Consider the following 19,884-nt stretch of genomic DNA (forward strand, 5'->3'; position numbering starts at 1 on the left):
CCTCTCAACACCCCCGCCGTTCTCTTCTCCCCCCTCTCAACACCCCCGCCGTTCTCTTCTCCCCCCCTCTCACCCCCCGCCGTTCTCTTCTCCCCCTCTCTCACCCCCCCGCCGTTCTCTTCTCCCCCCTCTCAACACTCCCGCCGTTCTCTTCTCCCCCCTCTCAAACCCCGCCGTGCTCTTCCCCCCTACTCACCCCCCGCCGTTCTCATCTCCCCCCCGCCGTTCTCATCTCCCCCCCGCCGTTCTCTCCCCCCCCGCCGTTCTCTCCCCCCCGCCGTTCTCTCCCCCCCCGCCGTTCTCTCCCCCCCCGCCGTTCTCTCCCCCCCGCCGCCGCCGTTCTCTCCCCCTCGCCGCCGCCGTTCTCTCCTCCCACCCGCCGCCGTTCTCACCTGCCCCCCGCCGTTCTCTCCCCCACGCCGTTCTCTTCCCCCCGTTCTCTCTTCCCCCCGCCGTTCTCTTCCCCCCGTTCTCTCTTCCCCCCGCCGTTCTCTTCTCACCCCCTCTCACCCCCCGCCGTTCTCATCTCCCCCTCTCACCCCCCCGCCGTACTCTTCTCCCCCCCTCTCAACACCCCCGCCGTTCTCTTCTCCCCCCCTCTCAACACCCCCGCCGTTCTCTTCTCCCCCCCTCTCAACACCCCCGTCGTTCTCTTCTCCCCCCCTCTCAACACCCCCGCCGTTCTCTTCTCCCCCCTCTCAACACCCCCGCCGTTCTCTTCTCCCCCCTCTCACCCCCCCCGCCGTTCTCTTCTCCCCCCCTCTCACCCCCGCCGTTCTCTTCTCCCCCCCTCTCACCCCCGCCGTTCTCTTCTCCCCCCCTCTCACCCCCCGCCGTTCTCTTCTCCCCCCCTCTCACCCCCCGCCGTTCTCTTCTCCCCCCTCTCACCCCCCTGCCGTTCTCTTCTCCCCCCTCTCACCCCCCCGCCGTTCTCTTCTCCCCCCCTCTCAACACCCCCGCCGTTCTCTTCTCCCCCCTCTCAACACCCCCGCCGTTCTCTTCTCCCCCCCTCTCAACACCCCCGCCGTTCTCTTCTCACCCCTCTCACCCCCCCGCCGTTCTCTTCTCACCCCTCTCACCCCCCCCGCCGTTCTCTTCTCACCCCTCTCACCCCCCCGCCGTTCTCTTCTCACCCCTCTCACCCCCCGCCGTTCTCTTCTAACCCCTCTCACCCCCCGCCGTTCTCTTCTCACCCCTCTCACCCCCCGCCGTTCTCTTCCCCCCCGCTGTGCTCTTCCCCCTACTAACCCCCCCGCCGTTTTCATCTACCCCCCCCCCCCCCCCCCCGCAGTTCTCTCCCCCCGCCGTTCTCTTCTCCCCCGCCGTTCTCTTCTCCCCCCGCCGTTCTTTTCTCCCCAGCCCGCCGCCGTTCTCTTCTCCCCCCTCTCACCCACATGCCGTTCTCTTCCCCCCCGCCCTTACCTCTCCCACCCGCCCTTACCTCTCCCACCCGCCCTTACCTCTCCCACCCGCCCTTACCTCTCCCACCCGCCCTTACCTCTCCCACCCGCCCTTACCTCTCCCACCCGCCCTTACCTCTCCCACCCGCCCTTACCTCTCCCACCCGACCTTACCTCTCCCACCCGCCCTTACCTCTCCCACCCGCCCTTACCTCTCCCACCCGCCCTTACCTCCCCCCCCGCCGTAACGTCCCCCCCTCGCTTACCTCCCCCCCACCGTATCGTCCCCCCCGCCCTTACCTCCCCCCCACCGTAACGTCCCCCCCGCCGTTACCTCCCCCGCCGGCCGCGGTGGTCTCGCGGTTCTAGGTGCGCAGTCCGGAACCGTGCGACTGCTACGGTCGCAGGTTCGAATCCTGCCTCGGGCATGGATGTGTGTGATGTCCTTAGGTTAGTTAGGTTTAAGTAGTTCTGAGTTCTAGGGGACTGATGACCAAAGCAGTTGAGTCCCATAGTGCTCAGAGCCAGTTGAACCAACCTTACCTCCCCCCCACCGTAACGTCCCCACCGCCCTTACCTCCCCCCGCCCTTTCCTCCCCCCCCCCGCCCTTACCTCCCCCCCGCAATTACCTCCCCCCGCCCTTACTTCCCCCCCGCCCTTACTTCCCCCCCGCCCTTACCTCCCCCCGCCCTTACTTCCCCCCCCCGCCCTTACTTTCGCCCCCCGCCCTTACTTTCGCCCCCCGCCCTTACTTCCCCCCCGCCCTTACTTCCCCCCCGCCCTTACCACCCCCCCGCCCTTACCTCCCCCCGACTTACCTCCCCCCCGCCCTTACCTCCCCCCGACTTACCTCCCCCTCGCCCTTACCCCTCGCCCCCCTCGCCGTTACACCGCCACGCCGTTACCCCCTCACCCCCGCCGTTACCCCTCGCCCCCCCGCGGTCTACCCTCCTCACCCCCATTAGCTCCACCCGCCCCGTTATCCCCCCGTTGTTTCCCCCCTACCCCCGTTAGCCCCTCTCCGTTTCTCCCCCCCCCACCGTCCCCCCCGCCGTTCACCCCCTCGGCGTTCCCCCCGGCGTTCCCCCCCAGCCATTCCCCCCCAGCCGTTTCCCCCCAGCCGTTTACCCCCAGCCGTTTCCCCCCCGCCGTTTCCCCCCCGCCGTTTCCCCCCCGCCGTTTCCCCCCCGCCGTTTCCCCCCCGCCGTTTCCCCCCAGCCGTTTCCCCCCCGCCGTTCGCCCCCCACCTGCCAATACCCCCCGCCGTACGCCCCCGCCGATTCCCCCCCCGCCGATTCCCCCCCCCCGCCGATTCACCCCCGCCGTTCCCCCCCCACGCGCCCTTTCCCACCCCGCCGATTCACCCCCGCCGTTCCCTCCCCCCCGCGCCGTTTCCCCCCGCTTTCCCCCGCCCGCTGTCCCCCGCCGTTTCCCCCCGCTTTCCCCCGCCCGCTGTCCCCCGCCGTTTCCCCCGCCGTTTCCCCCGTGCTTTCCCCCCGTGCTTTCCCCCCACCCCCCCGCCGTTTCCCCCGCGCTTTCCCCCCACCCCCCCGCCGTTTCCCCCGCGCTTTCCACCCACCCCCCGCCGTTCACCCCCGCCGTTGCCCCCCGCCGTTGCCCCCCGCCGTTGCCCCCCGCCGTTGCCCCCCGCCGTTGCCCCCCGCCGTTGCCCCCCGCCGTTGCCCCCCGCCGTTGCCCCCCGCCGTTGCCCCCCGCCGTTGCCCCCCCGCCGTTGCCCCCCGCCGTTGCCCCCCCGCCGTTGCCCCCCGCCGTTTCCCCCCCGCCGTTGCCCCCCCGCCGTTTCCCCCCCGCCGTTTCCCCCCCGCCGTTTCCCCCCCGCCGTTTCCCCCCCGTCCCCCCCCCGCCGTTCCCCCCCGCCGTTCCCCCACCCCCGCCGTTCCCCCACCCCCGCCGTTCCCCCACCCCCGCCGTTCCCCCCCCCCCACGCCGTCCCCCCCCCCACGCCGTTCCCCAATCCGCCGTTCCCCCACCCCCGCCGTTCCCCCACCCCCGCCGTTCCCCCACCCCCGCCGTTCCCCCACCCCCGCCGTTCCCCCACCCCCGCCGTTCCCCCACCCCCGCCGTTCCCCCACCCCCGCCGTTCCCCCACCCCCGCCGTTCCCCCACCCCCGCCGTTCCCCCACCCCCGCCGTTCCCCCACCCCCGCCGTTCCCCCCACCCCCGCCGTTCACCCCACCCCCGCCGTTCACCCCACCCCCGCCGTTCACCCCACCCCCGCCGTTCACCCGCGCCTTCCCCCCGCCGTTCCCCCCCCGTTTCCCCCCCGCCGTTCCCCCCCCGCCGTTCCCCGCCCCCCCCGCCGTTCCCCCCCGTTTCCCCCCCGCCGTTCCCCCCCCCCCGCCGTTCCCCGCCCCCCCCCCCGCCGTTTCCCCCCCGCCGTTTCCCCCCCGCCGTTTCCCCCCCACCCGCCGTTTCCCACCCGCCGTTTCCCCCCCGCCGTTTTCCCCCCGCCGTTCCCCCCCCCGCCGTTTTCCCCCCCACCGTCCCTCCCGCCCTTCCCCCCACCCCCCGCCCTTCCCCCCACCCCCCGCCGGTCCCCCCACCCCCCGCCGTTTCCGCCCTGCCGTTCCCCCCTGCCGTTCCCCCCCCCCCGCCGTTTCCCCCCCGCCGGTTTCCCCCCCACGCCATTCCCCCCCCGTTTCCCCCACCCGCCGTTTCCCCCCATGCCGTTTCCCCCCATGCCGTTCCCCCCCGTTTCCCCCACCCGCCGTTTCCCCCCCCCACGCCGTTCCCCCCCGCCGTTCCCCCCGATTCTCCCGCCTCCGCCGTTTTGCCCCCCCCCCCGCCGTTACCCCCGCCTCCGCCGTTCCCCCCCGTCCCCCCCGCTGTTTTCCTCCTCCCGCCGTTTTCCTCCTCCCGCCGTTTTCCTACCCCCGCCGTTCCCCCCCACCGTGTTTCCGCCCCCGCCGTGTTTCCGCCCCCGCCGTTCCCCCCCGCCGTTCCCCCCCGCCTTTTTCCGCCCCCCGCCGTTTTCCGCCCCCCGCCGTTTTCCGCCCCCCGCCGTTTTCCGCCCCCCGCCGTTTTCCGCCCCCGCCTCTCGTCGTCATCTCCCCTATCGTTCTCTCTCCCCGCCCACGCCCCTTCCCCGTCCCCCATTCTCTTCCTGCCCCCTTCCTCCCCCCACTCCCCCTTCCTTCCCCCACTCCCCCTTCCTTCCCCCACTCCCCCTTCCTCCCCCCACTCCCCCTTCCTCCCCCCACTCCCCCTTCCTCCCCCCCACTCCCCCTTCCTCCCCCCACTCCCCCTTCCTCCCCCCACTCCCCCTTCCTCCCCCTACTCCCCGTTCCTCCCCCCACTCCCCGTTCCTCCCCCCACTCCCCGTTCCTCCCCCCACTCCCCGTTCCTCCCCCACTCTCCCTTCCTCCCCCCACTCTCCCTTCTTCCCCCCACTCTCCCTTCTTCCCCCCACTCTCCCTTCCTCCCCCCACTCTCCCTTCCTCCCCCCACTCTCCCTTCCTCCCCCCACTCTCCCTTCCTCCCCCCACTCTCCCTTCCTCCCCCCACTCTCCCTTCCTCCCCCCACTCTCCCTTCCTTCCTCCCCCCACTCTCCCTTCCTTCCTCCCCCCACTCTCCCTTCCTTCCTCCCCCCACTCTCCCTTCCTTCCTCCCCCCACTCTCCCTTCCTTCCTCCCCCCACTCTCCCTTCCTTCCTCCCCCCACTCTCCCTTCCTTCCTCCCCCCACTCTCCCTTCCTTCCTCCCCCCACTCCCCCTTCCTTCCTCCCCCCACTCCCCCTTCCTTCCTCCCCCCACTCCCCCTTCCTTCCTCCCCCCACTCCCCCTTCCTCCCCCACTCCCCCTTCCTCCCCCCACTCCCCCTTCCTCCCCCACTCCCCCTTCCTCCCCCTTCCTCCCCCTTCCTCCCCCTTCCTCCCCCCACTCCCCCTTCCTCCCCCCACTCCCCCTTCCTCCCCCCACTCCCCCTTCCTCCCCCCACTCCCCCACCCCTCCCCCCACTCCCCCACTCCTCCCCCACTCCCCCACTCCTCCCCCCACTCCCCCACTCCTCCCCCCACTCCCCCACTCCCCCTTCCTCCCCCACTCCCCCTTCCTCCCCCACTCCCCCTTCTGCCCCCCCCCCCCAAATTCGCTCCTCTTCTGCCCAGTCCCCCACCCTGCCCACCCCCACCCTGCTTCAGGGGACAGCATTCCATCTCACGAGGGAGTCATGTCGCTTATCCGGGATTGCATTCATACTCAATCCGTCCCACTGAAGGCCTGGTTGCAAGATTTTGTAGTCTGCATTTTCTTTCCTTGCATTACCTTTTTTCTTTACTATGTTTACATCCCTCTGTCATTCCAGTCTAAGCAGGGTAGACTTTGTCCAGCTTGGTCATCAACTCCCTCATTGCTTTTTGCTGCTCGGTGACCTTTATGCACACCATCTCCTTTGGGGCTCTTCCAGAATCTGTCCAAGAGGTGCCCTCTTGGCTGACCTGCTCAGTCAACTCAACCTCATGTGCCTTAACACTGGTGCACCCATGGTCCTTTCGACTTCATGTACACCTGTTCCCATTTGGACCTATCCTTCAGCACTGCCCAGCTTGGCCGTCATCTTGAGTGATACATTCTCTCTGACATGTACTCGAACAACCATTTCCTGTCTGCTGTCCATTCATTGTCTCCTACCCCACCTACGTGTAAACCAAATTGGCACCTTTCTAAGACCAACTGGAGGCTTTACTCCTCCCTGGTGACTTCTGACGAACGCCATTTCCCCAGTTGTGATGACCAGGTAGAATACCTTGCAAATGTTATTTTTACTGCCACAGAATGTTCCATTCCTCACACTTCATCTTTACTATGCCACATTGTGGCCTGTTGGTGGATTGTGGAATGCTACAATGCAATTTGCATGTTGAGACACGCTCTCTGCATTTTTAACCAGCATCCTATGATGGTGAACTCTATTCGTTACAAGCAGTTGCATGTGCAGCGTCATCACATTCTTTGGGATAGCGAAAACAGCTAGCTGGATGTCATGTACTAATTCTTCTAGCAATTCCACTCTCCCTTCCATCGTGTGGATCAGCCTCCTACGACTCTCTGGGACCAAGGTCCCATTCCTCAATTTCTGGCCTGACTGCAGCAAATGATGTCATTGTGGACGCCATCGCTCTCTACAACACCTTACGCCGCTATTTTGCAGAAATTTCAAGCTCAACCCACTATCACCCTGCCGTCCTCCATTGGAAATGAGTGGAGGAGGCTCGAGTGATATTCTTCTCCTCTCAGAATCATGAATACTACAATGCCACTTTTACTCTGAGGGAGCTGGATTATGCTCTCACTTCATCCTGGTCTTCCGCCCCAAGTCCGGATCATGTTAATATTTAGATGTTGCAGCACCTTTCTCTTGTGAGCAAGTTCTTTCTCCTTTATATGTACAATCACATATGGGCAGATAGCGCAATTTCCAGATGCTGCCATGAAGCCACTGCCATACCTATACCTAAGTGGTTATGCCAAACACTTTCTTTCTAGCTACTGCTCCATATGTCTCTCCAGCTGTGTTTGCAAGGTGATGGAACCTATGATTCATGCCCGGCTGATATAGTGGCTCGATTCTTGCAATTTACTAACCACTGCACAATGGGGATTTTGTGCACACTATTCTGCAATTGTCCATTCATGACATGGTTTTCTGCGGAAATACCACACTGTGGTCATGTTTTTTTGATTTGGAGGAAGCCCACGACACCTGCTGTAGGACTGGTATTCTCTTTACTCTACACACATGAGACTTCCGAGGCCGCCTGTCCCATTTCCTTCAGAAATGTGTAAAGGACCGAGTTTTGAAGGTACATGTGGATTATGCCTTATTGGACACCTTCATTCAGAAAACGGGACACCTCAAGGTTCTGTTCTGAGCATTGTCCTCTTTGCTAGAGCCATTAACCCTATTATGGTTTTCTCCCTCTCGGCATCTCAGACTTCCTTTTCTTTCACAATTTCACTATCTATTGCAGTTCTCTGCGGACTTGTCTCCTTGAGCAGTGTCTTTGGCAATGTGTCAATCGTCTTTACTCATGGAGCATTGACAGTGGCTTTTGCTTTTCCACTGATAAAACCATTTGTATGAATTTCTAGTGGTGCAATGGGTTTCTTCCACCGCATTTACATCTTGGGCCTGTTGCTCTTCTGTTTGCTAAAACTTGAAATTCCTGCGGCTGACACGTGATAGAAAACTTTTTCTTGACCCTACCTTGTGTCTTTCATGGACACCCGCTGTACCTGGTCCCTCAATATCCTACGTCTCCTAAGTGGTACTTCCTGGCGAGCGGATCAGACCACCATCCTCTGTTTGAACCGATCCCTTGTCCGTTCAAGGACAGGTGTTTCGTTTATGCGTCTGCCCGTCTGTCTCTCTTATGCCTTCTAAATCATGGAATCCATTTGGCCACTGGTGCCTTTTACACTAGCCCTGTTGATGGTCTCTATGCAGAAGCTGCTGAACGACTGCTGTCCTGCTGCTGTGACTTTCTCCTCAGCAGATACGCATGCTGTTTGTCTAACATGCCTGGCCATCCATCCTACGAACCCTTCTTTGATGACTCCTGTGACCGCCAGTATGGGGTGCATCTCTGTTCTGCATTATTTCCTGGAGTTCGCTTTTGGCTATTGCTCCAGCAACTTAACTTCATGTCACGTGCAGTTTTTCCAATGGGTATGAACCCTTCACCAGTTTGACTTCATGCAGTGGCCCGTGCTCCCCTTGGACTTCATTCGCTTCCTAAGGAAATTACTCCAGATTCAGTCTATTGCTGTAAGTTTCTTGACCTTTGCAAAGAACTTAGTGATAGTGCGTGTAAGCGTAGGCTTCCGAGGCCGTTGTCTTCTTCAATAAAATTCTTCAGGGTATCAGACCGCATCGTCATAATTTAAAATGCGCCAACGTTTCGGCCAGCGTTGCAGCTAGCCTTCATCAGGGCCTTACGTTAACTGCTAAATGAACACACTTGGTTCCTTAAATAGCTGCACGAGAAAACCGTGTCGTTACTTGATTGGCTGTAAAAGGAGGAGGAGGAGGGGTGAAAGGTATGCTTTATTGGTGTTTCCTTTATTATCTGTCATTGGCTGAAATAGCTGTTTTCTATTGGTCTTTATATTAATCCACCCCATTGGAGGAGACGGACGAATAGCAAACAGGTGATGGCTGTGACGTCACACTGTTTCCATGCTGTCCAGAAGCCGGCTGCGGCGTGCCAATGCTTTGTGTGCTCGCGACCACTACTGCGGCTCTCCGCGTGTCTGCATGGGCCGCCACGGCTCTGCCGCCGCTCCGTAGCCCTGCTATTGCAGGCAGCCAAGACCTCGGAAGCTTGTACCCGTCCTCTCTATTCATGTTGGCGGGTCTTTTGGCTATTTCTATCGCCTCTCTAATCTTTCTTTTGAAAGTGAGAGGCTGTTTCGCCAGGACGCGGGCTTCTTGAAAAAATGTTGGTTTCCCGCACTCGTCTCGGTGTTCCGCCACTGCTGACTTAGTGTGTTGTTTCAGGCGGATATATCTTTCATGTTCCGAGAGCCTTGTGCTAATCGGATGTCCCGTCTCACCTATGTAGACTAATCCACACGCACAACCAATTTCATACACGCCAGCTGTGTGTAGTTTGTCAACTGCATCCTTGGTAGAACCGAGCATGTCTGATATTTTGTTTCTGCTTCGGAAAATTGGTTTGATGTCGGCTTTTCGTAGAATTTTGCCAATACGTTCGGTGACCCCTTGTACATATGGTAACACAGCAATGCTCTGTGCCTCCTTCTCCTCTTCCCTATTAGTCTTCTCCCTTGTCGACATGGTGCTGTCTATCATCTGCTTCCCATAGCCATTAGTTCCGAAGATGGACCTGAGGCGTTCAAGTTCTGTCTTCAGATGTTCTTCGTCGCTTATCCTGTACGCTCTCTTCATTAGCGTGTGCAGGGCGGACTTCTTCTGTGTGGGGTGATGGTGGGAGGAGGCGTGAAGGTACCTGTCCGTATTGGTTGGTTTCCTGTACACTTTGTGGCCAAGTTTACCATCAGGTTTTCGATAAACTTCCACGTCGAGAAAAGGCAGCACCCCATTCTTCTCTGTTTCCATTGTAAACTGAATTTTCCTGTGCTGTTGGTTAAGGTGCTTGTGGAAGTTCTGTAACTCCTCTTCTCCGTGGGGCCAGATGACGAAAGTATCATCGACATAGCGAAGCCAACAATTTGGACGTAATGGTGCGGACTGGAGGGGTGTTTTCTCAAATGCCTCCATGAAAATTTCTGCTGCGATAGGCGATAGGGATGAGCCCATAGCTACACCGTCAGTTTGTTCATAAAATTGACCTCTCCACTTGAAATAGGTGGTCGTCAGACAGTGGCGCACAAGCTCACATATATCAGGTGCCACGCGTTCTTCTAGGATGTTCACAGTATCCGACACTGGGACATTCGTGAATAGGGATTTGACGTCGAAACTAACCATCAGATCTTGGTCCGTAACACGCATTTCCTTTAGGAGAGACACGAAGTGAGTGGAATCCTTAACGTAGGACTCGGTTTGATGCACTAGGTGTCGGAGCCTAGGTGCCAGTTCTTTCGCTAGGTAGTAGGTCGGCGAATTTATACTGTTTACTATGGGCCTTAAGGGGAAGTCGGTTTTGTGTACCTTCAGTACACCATATATCCTTGGTGCCTGTGTCACTTGCGGGATGAATCTTCTGGCCTTGTCGAAGTTGATTCTAGAGTGCTTGAGCAGTGCCTGCGTCGTTTTGATTACCTTGGCCGTCGGATCTCCCTGAAGTTTCTTGTAGATAGGTTCTGCGAGAATATCTTCCATTCGTTTGTTGTAATCAGTTGTGTCCAAGACTACAGTGGCGTTGCCCTTATCTGCCTGTACCACTACTAAGTGGGGGTTGTCCCTGAGTTCCTTGATGGCATGGTATTCCTCAGCGTTGATGTTTTGCTTCGGTGGCTTTGCTTTATTCAGAACTCTGACCGTTTCCTGCCGGATCTTCTCCGCCTCGGCCTGTGGCAGATGACGTACCGAAGCCTCTACGGATTCTATGATATCTTCTTTTGGAACTCGCTTAGGTGCGACTGCGAAATTCATCCCCTTGGCCAGAATTGCTGTGGTTGCTTCGCTCAAGGTGTGGCTGGAGAGGTTGACCACTGTCCGTCGCCTGTCCAGCGTCAATGTTTCGTCCATGGCTTTCTGTTGTAGTTTGTCGTACTTTCTCATCTGGCGGTTAGTAATACTATTGCTGGTCCTTGATGCTTGCTGAAAGGTTAACCTGTCGACTTTATCCCAGTCTTCCATCTGAAGTTTTCCGGCCAGAAATAGGTGCTGATCACACAAATTCCTGTTGTGAGCATCGAGACTTATGCGGATGTGGCGGATCCTTTCCCGTAGCAATGCTTTACTGGCTTTAACACAGATATTCCTCGCCTTGTTCGTTTTTATGTGAGACGTCAACCACAAAGAATACGGCACAACACTCGTGTCTCTGCATCTCTTCAAAAAAGCAAGGTCATTCAGCAGTTTACATCTTTTTAAACGCAGTGCTTCTAACTTCTTGATGTTTCCGTAGATTTCCTGCCCATACAGGTTGGTTAAATGTAAGCGTAGGCTTCCGCGGCCGTTGTCTTCTTCAATAAAATTCTTCAGGGTATCAGACCGCATCGTCATAATTTAAAATGCGCCAACGTTTCGGCCAGCGTTGCACCTAGCCTTCATCAGGGCCTTACGTTAACTGCTAAATGAACACACTTGGTTCCTTAAATAGCTGCACGAGAAAACCGTGTCGTTACTTGATTGGCTGTAAAAGGAGGAGGAGGAGGGGGTGAAAGGTATGCTTTATTGGTGTTTCCTTTATTATCTGTCATTGGCTGAAATAGCTGTTTTCTATTGGTCTTTATATTAATCCACCCCATTGGAGGAGACGGACGAATAGCGAACAGGTGATGGCTGTGACGTCACACTGTTTCCATGCTGTCCAGAAGCCGGCTGCGGCGTGCCAATGCTTTGTGTGCTCGCGACCACTACTGCGGCTCTCCGCGTGTCTGCATGGGCCACCACGGCTCTGCCGCCGCTCCGTAGCCCTGCTATTGCAGGCAGCCAAGACCTCGGAAGCTTGTACCCGTCCTCTCTATTCATGTTGGCGGGTCTTTTGGCTATCCGCCTGAAACAACACACTAAGTCAGCAGTGGCGGAACACCGAGACGAGTGCGGGAAACCAATATTTTTTCAAGAAGCCCGCGTCCTGGCGAAACAGCCTCTCACTTTCAAAAGAAAGATTAGAGAGGCGATAGAAATAGCCAAAAGACCCGCCAACATGAATAGAGAGGACAGGTACAAGCTTCCGAGGTCTTGGCTGCCTGCAATAGCAGGGCTACGGAGCGGCGGCAGAGCCGTGGCGGTCCATGCAGACACGCGGAGAGCCGCAGTAGTGGTCGCGAGCACACAAAGCATTGGCACGCCGCAGCCGGCTTCTGGACAGCATGGAAACAGTGTGACGTCACAGCCATCACCTGTTCACTATTCGTCCGTCTCCTCCAATGGGGTGGATTAATATAAAGACCAATAGAAAACAGCTATTTCAGCCAATGACAGATAATAAAGGAAACACCAATAAAGCATACCTTTCACCCCTCCTCCTCCTCCTTTTACAGCCAATCAAGTAACGACACGGTTTTCTCGTGCAGCTATTTAAGGAACCAAGTGTGTTCATTTAGCAGTTAACGTAAGGCCCTGATGAAGGCTAGCTGCAACGCTGGCCGAAACGTTGGCGCATTTTAAATTATGACGATGCGGTCTGATACCCCGAAGAATTTTATTGTTAGTGATAGTGCCTTTGTGTACACTCATGGTTTTCTGACTGACTGTGGTGTCAGATGTGCTGTGTCATTGGCACTGAAGATTTTTGGTGTTGCTTTCTGGAACACTGCTAAGTATTTATAGCAGAGAGCTCTTCGCTGTGTATTAGGCCACGCAGTACATCCAGTGAGACAGGTTTTTTAACTGTGTCATATAGTCCAATTCTATCTGTGTCCTTCAGAGCCTCTGTGTGCTGTACACAGTCCATCCATTAGTGCTCACCCTGGAGGGGGGCCAATGTGATGTTTGTGTGCGTTCTTGGTCACGTCGCTCTGACAGAAAATGAGGCTGCTGTCCTCCTGCCTCGACGCGCTAGTTCTTCCATTCCTTCCAGTGATCTCCATGTTGCTGTCTGTAAGCAGGTGGTGTCACTTTGGCATCACCGCTGGCCTTCCTTTCATGGGAACTAGTTCTGGGGAATGAAACCTCTCCCAGTGGCGTGGCCAACCTACTCGGTCCTCTCGCAGTGAAGAATTCATTTTAGCTAGGTTGTGTATTGGGCACCGTCGTTTCAGCCATCACTATTTGTTAAGTTGTGATCCCCCCCACCATTCTGTACTCATTGTCTTCAACCTTGACGGTTTGCCATTTCATGACCAAATGCCCTTTTTTAACCACTTAAGTTTTACTATATGTTTGCCATCTGAGTTATCAGCCATTTTAGCGAACAGCACGTGGGCTGTCAAGTGTGTATTACTTTTTATTCATCATAGCAATATGACAAAGGACATTTAATCTTTAGTTTGGGACCTCTGTTGTCTCAGCGGTGTATTTTGTGGACCTTTCTCCTTTCTCCTCACTGTCTATCCTTTCATCGATTGGGCTTAATGTGTAGTTGCTTTTAACTCCTTTTTCATATTAGTGTTCTAAGGGTCTGACATGGGCGCATATGACCTTAGTTGTTTTTGCGCCCTAAAACAAAACAAAACAATACACACAATTCAGTAGAACATTAGATCACAATGTTTCATTTACTATCACTTACATATGTCCTGCTCCACCGGTTTTCTCGGAAACCATTAAGAACATGATGTGTGTCCATATGATGTTTGTTTTGTTCAGAATTACTAACACTATCACCCCCCCCCCCCCCCTCAAAACATGTACCTTTCCCCCTGACTCACACTGCACATAATTGGGATATCATTTGTACAAAGTACACCTGTAGATGACCTTCTCTCACATTCTTGGGGGCTTGATTCCGTGAAGGATGTTAGTTGAAGGGACAGATTTCAGGACCCTTGTAGGTTTCCCCATTTCAATGAAAAATCAACCTGAGCTGAATGCCTACCTGCCAGTAAATTCACTCACTCTTGTATCTGAAATCTGTGGGAAGTTCATGGAAAAGAGTATTTCTTCTTATTGCCGTGGAGAAAATATAACCGTGGATGAGCAAATGCTACCAAGCAAAACATTTCAAGCCCAACAGACTCATCAAATATGGTCTCAAATTCTGAATTATTGCTGGTGTAGCAACGAAGCATGTATTTAATGCTTTCCTATCCCTCAGAAAAAAAGATGTGTTTGGAGCGAAGCAACCACTCGCTGAGTACGTGACTCCACATCTCGTGGAACCATTTCTAAATCAAGGAAGAAATGTGACAACAGACAACTTCTTCATGTCTCTTCAACTTGCTAAGTAGCTCAAAGAAAAGAAAATTTCATCAGTTAGTATAATGAACAAGATCCACTTTGAAATGCCTGATGAGATAAAGAAGTAAAATGTTGAAATATCGTGTCACCATCCTGCACCAGACTGGCAACCCTAAATGTACCATGACTCTATACCAAGGAAAGAAGAATGGAAATGCCATGTCTCTGTGTACACTGCATTCTGAAGTAACTGTAATTAAAGAAGGAATCTGAAACCATGACATTGTGCAGTGCAACAGACTGTTGGGTGGATGTGGTTGATCAAATGACTCATAAGTATACTGCAAAGGTTGCACATAGGATACGGTCGATGCATGTCTTCCACGACATCTTGGAGATGTTGGCAATAAGTGCCTGGACCATATTCAAAATAGTAATAAACTGGAAAGTGGAAAGAATACTTCATACTTCAGTGGGGGAATGAACTCAAGGGAGTGAAAGAGCAGGAAGAACAACAGACAGGAGGAGAGGATACAGTTCCAAAATCGTCTAGAAAGCAGGAGAAGTGTAGCCTCTGCAAAGGGAATACCAGCAACAACTATGTGAAGTCCCACAAAGCTACACTACTGGCCATTAAAATTGCTACACCAAGAAGAAATGCAGATGATAAACAGGTATTCATTGGACAAATATATTATACTAGAACTGACATGTGATAACATTTTCACCCAATTTAGGTGCATAGATTCTGAGAAACCACCTCTGGCCGTAATAACGGCTTTGATACGCCTGGGCATTGAGTCAAACAAGGCTTGGATGGTGTGTACAGATACAGCTGCCCATGCAGCTTCAACATGATACCACAGTTCATCATGAGTAGTGACTGGTGTATTGTGAAGAGCCAGTTGCTCGGCCACCATTGACCAGATGTTTTCAGTTGGTGAGAGATCTGGAGAATGTGCCGGCCAGGGCAGCAGTCGAACATTTTCTGTATCCAGAAAGGCCCGCACAGGACCTGCAATATGCGGTCGTGCATTATCCTGCTGAAATGTAGGGTATCACAGAGATCAAATGAAGGCTAGAGCCATGGGTCGTTATACATCTGAAATTTAATGTCCACTGTTCAAAGTGCAGTCAATACGAACAAGAGGTGACTGAGACGTGTAACCAGTGGCACCCCATACCATCACGCCGGGTGATACGCCAGTATGGCGATGACGAATACACGCTTCCAATGTGCGTTCGCCGCAATGTCGCCAAACACGCATGCGACCATCATGATGCTGTAAACAGAACCTGGATTCATCCGAAAAAAATGATGGTTTGCCATTCATGCACCCAGGTTCGTCTTTGAGTACACCGTCGCAGGTGCTCCTGTCTGTGATGCAGCGTCAAGGGTAACCGCAGCCATGGTCTCCAAGCTGCAAACTTCGTCGAACTGTTCATGCAGATGTTTGTTGTCTTGCAAATGTCCCTATCTGTTGACTCGGGGATTGAGACATGGCTGTACGATCCGTTACAGCCATGCGGATAAGATGCCAGTCATCTCAACTGCTAGTGATACGAGGCCGTTGGGATCAAACACGGCATTCCGTATTGCCCTCCTGAGCCCACCGATTCCATATTCTGCTAACAGTCATTGGATCTCGACCAACGCGAGCAGCAATGTCACGATACGATAAACCGCAATTGCGATAGGCTACAATCCGACCTTTAGTGGGAGGGAGGCATGGAAGCAGCTATTAAGTCATTGGTATTGGTGTATATAGCAATTGGGTGGCCAAGTTGGCAGTGGCCATTTGTGCATGTAGACAGCTATTTAGTTATCATCTCAGCATAGAATGCTGCACAGAAATTGCTACTTTAGGTGGTGATGGGAGTTTAAGCAAGCTATCTCACAGGTCAAACTGAGCTCTCGTGAATGAGTTAATTGTGTTTTCGAAGCCTAGGCAATGAGGAGGTTACCAACCAGTGATTGGTTCACAGTGAGTATGGGTTTTGCTGGACTTGTCTGATGATTGTCATGGGAAATTGATTTCTTGGATAACTGTTTAGGAAAGTGTCAGTTTGTACAGGCACTGAAAAGGGTATTAGCATATTAGTGTAACACCTGCTTCCCACCAGAGATGTGTGACTCTGACACCGTCTCTTCTCCCTCCATTATCTTAATTTTTCTGCTTCTCACACAACTCCAACAAACATTGTAGCTACTCCCTCCCACCCAGTGCCCCTCTCCCCCAATCCCTGTTTTTGTGTGTCCATTTCTCCTAGTCTTGTTTGTTTTTGTTGTGTATAAAGAATAAAACAAATACTGAGAGGACTTTCTTCAAGCAGTTAGCTCTAGAAGGAATTGGTACTTCAAGTAATGTAAACAAATCTGTAGTTGAGTTGACATAAGTCCACGACAGACACTGCATGCCTACCTAAGCCAATAACATAACAAAATCTTGTAAACGTCTCTATGACAACACCTCAGTCTTGTCTCAGCTCTGTATACAGCTACTGTTTGCACGTATCCATTACTGCTCCACAGTTGAAAGCTGGCAACAATGCTGTGACGTGTCAGAGAACGTCTTATGCCATCTTGACTATAGGAAGCCATTGCCTAAAGATTTGTTTACAACTAAGTTGAAGAATGGTGAAGTGAAATAAAACAAGATGATGTGTTGGCAATGAAAAGGAAGTTTGAAGTGGAAGTTTGAGGAGGATGAGTATTGTGTCCACGTGGCACATAGCATTATTTGGGAATGCACAGATCATAAATGACTGATTTATGGAAAAGCTAATTCAAATGTTGGATTACAATATGAACAGTGCTTGTGTTGATCTTGCAAAGCAAAGCTGGGAGTTCAAGGTATACTAGCACAACAATGAAATGATGGAAGAAGTCTGCTGCTAATGGGAGTGTCAGATAAACTTTGGTTGTGCATTTCTGTGTCTCAGAAGAGAGTATTGATTTCTTTACCACTTTTGTTGCTGAACTTGCTGAATGTGATATGCGACAAGTTACTGTAACAGCTACTCAAAAGAAAGTCGTAGGTAGGTTAAGAAAGAAGTGTTTTTTGCAACGAAGACCATCTGAAGCTGATGCTGTCTGTTAATGTCGTATTCTGACATATTCATTGTGTTAAAAATGATGACCCTTGAAGTGTTTCTTCAGAGTAGGAAACAAATGGTAGTCCAAAGGGGCCAGGTCAGCTGAGTGGGAAGAATGGTCAAACAATTTGGAACACAGACATTCAGATTAGCAATCAGAATTAAGAACATGTGCAAAGGTGTGATGTCCTTCAGTGAGTCAAAGAATGTGGCATAATCACTTCCTTTATAACTACAACCCTGAGACAGGGATTCTACCAACAGAATGCTATGTTTGTACAAGAAAACAGGTGCCATAACTTCTGTGATTGATTACTTGGTGCAGTTCCTTTGACCATAAATATGCAGCAGATTTTATCTTTAGTGTGTAACTGAATCAAAAACTTCTTTACAGCATAAAAATCAATCAAAACAATAGGATGTTTCAACTCGTGCATTTTCGTGTTCACTGCTCAAATGTTTTTGGCAACCACTTCACTGAGAACATTGTCATGTCGAGGACACTGATAGTAATGAAACCATTCTGCTCCCTAGGTACATCCAATACCTTAGTTATTTCTTTGGCAGTTATTCGTTGCTTTTCAAGAATCTGCGTATGGAAAGTGTGAATTGTAGCCAGGTCTGCAGATGTTGTAGACCACCTATTGCAGCGTTCATCTTCAGGAGTGAAATGTCCAGTTTTGAAATGAGACATTCATGTTTTGGCAGTGCTATGTGATGGATACTTCTCCATTAACAGTTGACACACTCCAGTGTTAAAATTTTGTGCAGACTTTCCCTGCAAAACCAAAAGCATCATGATGGCCTGTAACTATAGGTATGAACCTTCTTGTGTGTCGGCCATCTCATAGTCTACCTGAAATTAAAAATAATTATTAGAATAGGAAGTGTGTGATGCATTTTAAGATATCAAGCTTTCATTTGTCAATCCTAATTGTAAGGAGCCAAAGCCAAGACCTTTTCAGTCTCCCCTTGTATGTATTCCTGTTGCAAGAACAAAATTGGAAAATATTGCTAACAGAGACCATACTGTAGTTAGGAGTGTGGTGGTGTTTTGTATATGTAACTGTGTTTCAAGATTACCATTCAGAAACGACATGTGTTTAAGGGCTGATTAAGTATGTTAAAAGTGTGTAGATAAGAATTTTTTGAAAACATCGTTCTGAATTTTGTGATTAATCTCAAACCCATTATTCAAACATAATTATTTCAGTATAATACGATACCAGAGAAAAGCAGTGGCAAAATGGTAGTTAATTTATCAAAATATATTAACAAATGAGTAATGAATAGCACTGATATGAGTATTGCTGAAATTTTTCACTTTCTACATCCCACTACATACAATATGATTGCTACAGAGCGTTTTAAAAGTAATTTATAATAGCTGCAACTGTGAGCAGCAGGATGTTGTTAGAAACAATTGCTAGTCCTTCTTAACTTGATGAGAAAGAAAATGATATAAAAATAGTGTCACAAAATGCTGTATGTTTACTGGAGTCTTTATTTTGCAGCCGCCCACCAAAGAAGCACATTACAGAAGAAAAGATGGCTGCACATATGAGTCAGCTGAGCATCAGTGGGGACTACAGCCCACCACCAATATCTGAAGAAAAGCCAACAACCAGCACTGCTGCTGAAGATATGACCCTTGGCAGACGGTTAATCTTGTCTGATGAGCTGCGTGCATTGCAGAATGAGCCTATATTACCCCAGTCTCTTGTGTCTAAATTGTGAGTATCAACATGATTCTTGTTTGTATTACATCAAGACATTTTATTGTTTTTTCAATGAGATAAAGTGTTAATATGTAGCATGCCTCATACTGCGTTTTTGTCTCTCTGTGTAAACTACATCATTATTTGAGTATGGAAGGAGCAGGTACTGAATTGGTAAGAGCTGAATTGAGTGCATGGCTGATGTGTGTGTGTGTGTGTGTGTGTGTGTGTGTGTGTGTCTGTGTGTGTGTGTGTGTGAGAGAGAGAGAGAGAGAGAGAGAGAGAGAGAGAGAGAGAGAGAGAGATATGGGGGGGGGGGTAGGTTTTTTTTTAGGGTGGGGGGAGGGTTGGGAAGGACGGGGGGCAGCCTACCTGTCGTTTCAAATAAAAGAAATCAAAGGAATTATTCTGTAGCAACTAATTGATCCTTCTTTCTGATGAGTAGTTATTAGAATACAATTTTTGAGCAGTCATTCCTCTTTGAAGGTTACAAATTTGACTATTTGCAAAGAAATGTAACCATTCTTGCAAATGATATATTAAGATGGACTTAAAAAGTAATGCTTGCAAAATAATATGTGGAAAAGTCATTGATTATACCAAAAAAAAAAAAATTACAATTCATTGCTGATTTTTCATAATTAGAGATTTCTTCTTGCACAATAAAAGGCTGATGTTATCTGGACATTTGGAAATGAGTTTCTTCTTCTAAAACTTGAGAGGAATAGAATGACAAGTAAGCTCTCAAGGTTTGGGGAAACAGATAATTGGAAGAATAAATCAGATGGTTGGTAACAAAATGTGCAAAACATTGGGGAAATGAAATGATGGAGAAGCTTTTCATACATTTTCTGAACTTCTTTTGTGTCATTTGATGCAAATGAAAAGAAACTAAATGGTGGATAGAGTGTTGGGACTCTCTGAATCTAAAAGTTTGAAGATTTTTATAAACTTCTTTACTAATGTTCTCTTACATGGATATGCTATTATTGTAAGTTTAGTGGTTTAAGCTATTAAAATGTAATTTTAATTTCCATACACTTTCTACTATGACATTCTGTCAGACCAATACATCTCCAATTCCTTAATGAATCTAACTCTCATGCATAAAACAGCTTCAAACATCTAATTACTTAACAAATGAGTAATATGATAAAATATTTTATGTCAAGCATGTGAGAAAAAGTTTAGAAAAGGTTTGAGATAGCAGTT

General features: G+C 51.8%; 1 protein-coding gene across 1 annotated transcript in view; it reads left to right on the forward strand.

Moving 5' to 3' along the window:
* LOC126203516 (KIN17-like protein) overlaps positions 1-19,884 on the forward strand; it is an 82,285-nt gene that overhangs the window by 27,174 nt on the left and 35,227 nt on the right. Inside the window, exon 4 of the mRNA XM_049937841.1 lies at positions 18,469-18,687. Coding sequence (XP_049793798.1) covers positions 18,469-18,687 — 219 coding nt within the window. The remainder of the gene's footprint in view (positions 1-18,468; positions 18,688-19,884) is intronic.

Source organism: Schistocerca nitens, chromosome 9 (genome assembly GCF_023898315.1).
Source record: "Schistocerca nitens isolate TAMUIC-IGC-003100 chromosome 9, iqSchNite1.1, whole genome shotgun sequence".
Classification (NCBI taxonomy): domain Eukaryota; kingdom Metazoa; phylum Arthropoda; class Insecta; order Orthoptera; family Acrididae; genus Schistocerca; species Schistocerca nitens.